Source organism: Hippocampus comes, unplaced genomic scaffold (genome assembly GCF_001891065.2).
Source record: "Hippocampus comes isolate QL1 unplaced genomic scaffold, H_comes_QL1_v1.1 scaffold68, whole genome shotgun sequence".
In the NCBI taxonomy this organism is placed as follows: Eukaryota; Metazoa; Chordata; class Actinopteri; order Syngnathiformes; family Syngnathidae; genus Hippocampus; species Hippocampus comes.
Window position 1 is genome coordinate 3734654 of NW_017805625.1, and position 6286 is coordinate 3740939.

General features: G+C 44.4%; 1 protein-coding gene across 1 annotated transcript in view; it reads left to right on the forward strand.

The window, feature by feature from the left end:
- The first annotated feature begins 203 nt into the window (after positions 1-203).
- LOC109522263 (myosin heavy chain, fast skeletal muscle-like) overlaps positions 204-6286 on the forward strand; it is a 12712-nt gene continuing 6629 nt past the window's right edge. Inside the window, exons 1-24 of the mRNA XM_019880657.1 lie at positions 204-419; positions 713-856; positions 947-1103; positions 1208-1235; positions 1339-1450; positions 1576-1668; positions 1746-1809; positions 1877-1975; positions 2055-2158; positions 2253-2391; positions 2498-2616; positions 2693-2842; positions 2948-3118; positions 3178-3484; positions 3556-3629; positions 3726-3813; positions 4061-4178; positions 4262-4385; positions 4481-4617; positions 4704-4959; positions 5048-5290; positions 5368-5544; positions 5618-5763; positions 5860-5950. Of these exons, the coding sequence (XP_019736216.1) occupies positions 216-419; positions 713-856; positions 947-1103; positions 1208-1235; positions 1339-1450; positions 1576-1668; positions 1746-1809; positions 1877-1975; positions 2055-2158; positions 2253-2391; positions 2498-2616; positions 2693-2842; positions 2948-3118; positions 3178-3484; positions 3556-3629; positions 3726-3813; positions 4061-4178; positions 4262-4385; positions 4481-4617; positions 4704-4959; positions 5048-5290; positions 5368-5544; positions 5618-5763; positions 5860-5950 (3345 nt within the window). The 5' untranslated portion in view covers positions 204-215. The remainder of the gene's footprint in view (positions 420-712; positions 857-946; positions 1104-1207; positions 1236-1338; positions 1451-1575; positions 1669-1745; positions 1810-1876; positions 1976-2054; positions 2159-2252; positions 2392-2497; positions 2617-2692; positions 2843-2947; positions 3119-3177; positions 3485-3555; positions 3630-3725; positions 3814-4060; positions 4179-4261; positions 4386-4480; positions 4618-4703; positions 4960-5047; positions 5291-5367; positions 5545-5617; positions 5764-5859; positions 5951-6286) is intronic.

The following is a 6286-nucleotide window of genomic DNA, read 5'->3' on the forward strand; positions in this document are numbered from 1 at the left end:
TTCATCCATCCATCCATCCATCCATCCATCTTCTTGACATCCAACCAGCTAGCTAGCTAGCTTGTCAAACTTGGGCGGAATCATGGGGATAGCTAGCTAGCTATCATCCATCCATTCATATTTCCATTGGAAATCAGATCAGAGAAGGTTATGACGTGACCATAACAAATGTCGACTGGCTTGTTTTTTTTCCCTGATTGCAGTAAAGCACCATTATGAGCACGGATGCAGAAATGGAGTGTTTCGGCGCGGCGGCCGTTTATCTCCGCAAGCCAGAAAAAGAGCGCATCGAAGCCCAAAACACTCCCTTCGATGCCAAGACATCTTACTTTGTGACCGAAGCTAACGAGATGTATCTCAAGGGCAAACTGTTAAAGAGAGAGGGTGGTAAAGCCACCGTGGAAACAATCTGTGGGAAGGTGAGAACCGCCACGCTGCAAAGGAAAAGAATAAAGCTTAATCAAGGCAAAGTCTTTGACTTTTGTGTACACTAAATAGAGAACAGTATTTGGGCGTTTGATGGGGTTAAAGGGAAGGTCAAGTTGTAAATATGGATCTTGCTTTGTGCAATGAAAACATAAAAAAGGACTAAAGTTTTCACAAATGATTGGAAGAAGACTACCGCTGATGATTGAATACCTGATTTAAATGTGTGTGCCCGGAGATTTGCCTCATAAAAGTCTACTATTTCACTCTTGTACTTCTGTGTCAGAGTCTCACTGTAAAGGAGGATGAAATCTTCCCCATGAATCCGCCCAAGTTTGACAAGATTGAGGACATGGCCATGATGACCCACCTCAGCGAGCCTTCTGTGCTGTATAACCTCAAAGAGCGCTACGCGGCATGGATGATCTACGTACGTGCCGTTCCAAAAGAGACAATGGATCCAAACTGTTGATTGACTTGACATTCATCGTTTTTTTTAACTTATTGCATCCCTTTTTAGACCTATTCTGGGTTGTTCTGCGTCACTGTGAACCCCTACAAGTGGCTCCCAGTGTATGACTCGGGGGTCGTGGCAGGATACAGGGGCAAAAAGAGAATTGAGGCTCCTCCCCACATCTTTTCGATCTCTGATAATGCCTATCAGTTCATGCTACAAGGTATTGTTTAGTTATTGTAATCTATTAAACCATATATTATATACCGGTACACAAACATTATATACATATGGCAATTTTTTGTTGTTGTTTTGTTTTTTTTCCAGACAGGGAAAATCAGTCCGTTCTCATCACGTACGTTCTGCCTCTCTTATATTATATTCAGCACCAGTGGATCAAGATTTTAAAAAAAAAGAAGTGATTGCTAATTGTTTTTTTTTTTTTTTTTGCCTTTCAGTGGAGAATCCGGTGCAGGAAAAACTGTGAACACCAAACGTGTCATCCAGTACTTTGCGACAATCGCAGTGCCTGGGGGAAAAAAGCAAGAGCACTCATCTGGCAAAATGCAGGTAAGAAATGCATGAAAATGGTTACAACGGTGGAATCTTGCCCTTGAATTATATCATGCTGATCCGATTGTCTACCACAATGAATTGAACGTACAGTAAATCATCTGATTACTTACTTCTTGAAGGGATCTCTGGAGGATCAAATCATTGCAGCAAATCCCCTGCTGGAGGCTTATGGTAATGCCAAAACTGTGAGGAATGACAACTCATCTCGTTTTGTAAGTGTCTTTATGTCTTCTCACATCATGATTTCCAAAGGTGTTTGAATACTCATTACCTCTACTTTGACATATAGGGTAAATTCATAAGAATCCATTTTGGCACCACGGGAAAGCTGGCTTCAGCAGACATCGAAACATGTAAGACATGAAATAATTACACAAATGGCTTTTGGGCCTTTTTAACGTTGGCCCGTGTGATCGAAAGACTTGCTGGAGAAGTCTCGTGTGACCTTCCAACTGTCTGCTGAGAGGAGCTACCACATCTTCTATCAGCTCATGACAGGCCACAAACCCGAGTTGCTCGGTATGAAGACGTTGTCACCTTTGAACTTTGGTGTCTTGTGGCAGGTAGCAAGAATGAACCCCATGTTTTATTTTTGCAGAGGCTTTGCTCATCACCACCAACCCTTACGACTATCCCATGATCAGTCAGGGTGAAATTACTGTCAAGAGTATAAATGATATTGAGGAGTTCATCGCCACTGATGTAAGATGAACGTCACATCCACTTCAGTCGTAGGATCTGTTTTACTTGCTGTGCGCAAAAAAAAAAAAAAAATGTCTTTACATTTCCACCACAGACAGCCATTGACATCCTGGGCTTCACTGCTGAAGAGAAAGTCAGCATGTACAAGCTCACTGGAGCTGTCATGCAACACGGAAACATGAAGTTCAAACAGAAGCAGCGTGAAGAGCAAGCCGAGCCTGACGGCACCGAGGGTGAGTCGCGGATCGCTTTGCCTTGCTCGCAATCGACTTATCGCCTATCTCTCTATCTGACCGAGATTCTCTATTGAAGCGTGTGCATAATGTCATTGCATTTCAGTGGCTGATAAAGTCTCCTACCTCATGGGCCTGAACTCGGCTGACCTCCTCAAGGCTCTTTGTTACCCGAGGGTCAAAGTCGGAAATGAGTTTGTGACGAAGGGTCAGACTGTGCCTCAGGTACAAAGTGGAGCTTCATGAGCACAAAGTCAACGTGTTGAATGTGATTTCTTGAAATGTTGATTTGTATCAACAGGTGAACAACTCTGTCTCTGCCCTCTGCAAGTCAGTCTATGAGAAAATGTTCTTGTGGATGGTGGTCAGAATCAACGAGATGTTGGACACCAAGCAGCCTAGAAGCTTCTTTATCGGCGTCTTGGACATTGCCGGATTTGAAATCTTTGATGTGAGTATGCTTCGTTCTATGTACCAAGTGTTGCAAACAACAGTTTGAGGAGCATACACGATAGCACATCCGAAACTGTTGTTGATGTTTTCTTAATGTTGTCAGTTCAACAGCTTGGAGCAGCTTTGCATCAACTTCACCAATGAAAAACTGCAACAGTTTTTCAACCACCACATGTTCGTCCTGGAGCAAGAGGAGTACAAGAAAGAAGGAATCGAGTGGGAGTTCATCGACTTCGGCATGGACTTGGCTGCCTGCATTGAGCTCATTGAGAAGGTAGACAAGAAAAACATCAACATGTTGATACAACAGTTATAGACAACATGTCATTGCAGCCAATGGGAATCTTCTCCATCCTTGAAGAGGAGTGCATGTTCCCCAAGGCTTCAGACGTAACCTTCAAGAACAAACTGTACGACCAGCACCTTGGCAAGAACAAGTCCTTTGAGAAGCCAAAGCCGACTAAAGGCAAGGCCGAGGCCCACTTCTCCTTGGTCCACTACGCCGGCACTGTGGACTATAACATTTGCGGCTGGCTGGACAAGAACAAGGACCCTCTGAATGACTCCGTTGTTCAGCTCTACCAGAAGTCTTCTACCAAGCTGTTGTCCTTTCTGTATGCATCCCACGCCTCGGCAGAAGGTAGGAAGTACTACACATCGATTCTACAACTTCACATAGTCTTACTGATTAGATTGTGATTACATCAACAGCTGAGGGTGCAGGCGGAAAGAAAGGTGGCAAGAAGAAGGGTGGCTCCTTTCAAACTGTGTCTGCTTTGTTCAGGGTAGGATGAAGTAGCAGAATATCGTACACATTTTTATTTTTTTGCACGTGCGTACTATTTCTCAAACGCCACTGTGATGTCCTCTCAATTCTTCAGGAGAATCTGGGAAAACTGATGACAAACTTGAGGAGCACACATCCTCACTTTGTGCGCTGCCTGATTCCTAACGAGTCCAAGACGCCAGGTGCGATTCTTTTAACTCTATTTCTTTTGAACTCTTTGACCAATCTTTCACGATCTATTTCGCTTGCAGCTTGGCTACTATTATTATCAGACGCCATATACAGTGTGCATTCTAATTACTGCATAAGATTATGCTAGGTGTCCTTGCGTCCCTTGAAATGCACTTTATGAATCGAACTCGCTCCTTATGATTCTTACTGTTTATTCACAAAATTCTGATCTGTTTAATTCAAAACAATAAATATTAGGTCTGATGGAGAACCACCTGGTCATCCACCAGCTGCGCTGTAACGGCGTGCTGGAGGGCATCAGGATCTGCAGGAAAGGTTTCCCCAGCAGAATCCTTTACGGTGACTTCAAGCAAAGGTAGCAAAGTCAAATGCTACCTACCACTGACTCTCAGTCATTCAAAAGATTGCATGCCAAATGAATGAAACATTTACATTTAGATACAAAGTGTTAAACGCCAGCGTCATCCCTGAGGGTCAGTTCATTGATAACAAGAAGGCCTCGGAGAAACTTTTGGGCTCCATCGATGTGGATCACACACAGTACAAGTTTGGTCATACCAAGGTAGAGTAAATCATTACTTTTCTTCTAATGACCGTAAAGAGCAGTTGTGTAAAAAAAAAAAGAAGCCAAAAGACAGTCAATGTCATGCCTTTCAGGTGTTTTTCAAAGCCGGCTTGCTGGGTACACTGGAGGAGATGAGAGATGAGAAACTTGCCGAGCTGGTCACAATGACTCAGGCTCTCTGCAGAGGTTACCTGATGAGACGAGAGTTTGTCAAGATGATGGCAAGGAGGTACGCTGTCCGTCAGGGTTTCTGGAATTTCCTTTCAAAACAAGAAAAATGACACCTTGAACTCAACTTGCTTACATATTTATCAGGGAGGCCATTTTCACCGTCCAGTACAACGTCCGCTCATTCATGAATGTCAAAACATGGCCATGGATGAAGCTGTACTTCAAGATAAAGCCTCTACTGAAAAGTGCAGAGACTGAAAAAGAGATGGCTCAAATGAAAGAGGACTTTGAAAAAACCAAGGAGGATCTCGTCAAGGCATTGGCCAAGAAGAAGGAACTGGAGGAGAAGATGGTTTCCCTCCTGCAGGAGAAGAACGACCTCATGTTACAAGTGCAATCTGTAGGTTCAATACCGAGTTCTCATGTGTCCTGCCTGTTCAATCGCATGCACCAAGCAGTGACATGGACCTGCTTGATTTGCTTTCTAGGACAGCGAGAACCTTACCGACGCAGAGGAAAGGTGCGAGGGGCTCATCAAAGCCAAAATCCAGCTTGAGGCCAAACTCAAAGAGACAACGGAAAGGTTGGAGGATGAGGAGGAAATCAATGCTGAGCTGACAGCCAAGAAGAGGAAGCTGGAGGACGAATGTTCCGAGTTGAAGAAAGACATCGATGACTTGGAACTTACCCTGGCCAAAGTGGAAAAGGAGAAGCATGCCACTGAGAACAAGGTGATACAATTACCTATATTTTGATAATTCGGCATTCAGCAATTTCTTCATCCTCAATTCTATGCACACCGCTACAGGTCAAAAATTTGACTGAGGAGATGTCTTCTCAAGATGAGACCATTGCCAAACTGAGCAAAGAGAAGAAAGCGCTCCAAGAGGCTCATCAGCAGACCCTGGATGACCTTCAGGCAGAAGAAGACAAAGTCAATATTCTGACAAAGGCCAAGAGCAAACTGGAGCAGCAAGTGGATGATGTGAGCGAGCCACATGTTCGGGCAGATGTCGAATAAGATTGGATTTAATGGAAAATATGTTTATTCCTCACAGCTTGAAGGATCACTGGAGCAAGAAAAAAAGCTTCGTATGGATCTTGAAAGAGTTAAAAGGAAGCTGGAAGGAGATCTGAAGCTAGCTCAGGAATCTATCATGGATCTTGAGAATGACAAGCAGCAGTCTGATGAAAAAATAAAGAAGTACGTACACTTGGCGATTTACTGTTTTCATCCAAGTGACGTGTTGTAAAGGGCACAGCTTTAACACATTTTATTACTGCCAATGACCATCTACAGGAAGGACTTTGAGGTCAACCAATTACTGAGTAAGATTGAAGACGAGCAAAGTCTCGGAGTCCAATTACAGAAAAAGATAAAAGAACTTCAGGTATTTGGTGACAAGCTTCAGAACATAAAAACAATGAAATATCTTGAGAAAATTGCAACTCAAAATGTGTGCCTTTCAGGCCCGTATTGAGGAGCTGGAGGAGGAGATTGAAGCCGAGCGGGCCGCTCGCGCCAAGGTGGAGAAGCAGAGGTCTGATCTCTCCAGGGAACTCGAGGAGATCAGCGAGCGCCTCGAAGAGGCCGGCGGGGCCACCTCCGCTCAGATCGAGATGAACAAAAAGCGCGAGGCCGAGTTCCAGAAGCTGCGCCGCGACCTGGAAGAGTCCACCCTGCAGCACGAGGCCACCGCCGCGGCTCTGCGCAAGAAGCCGGCCGA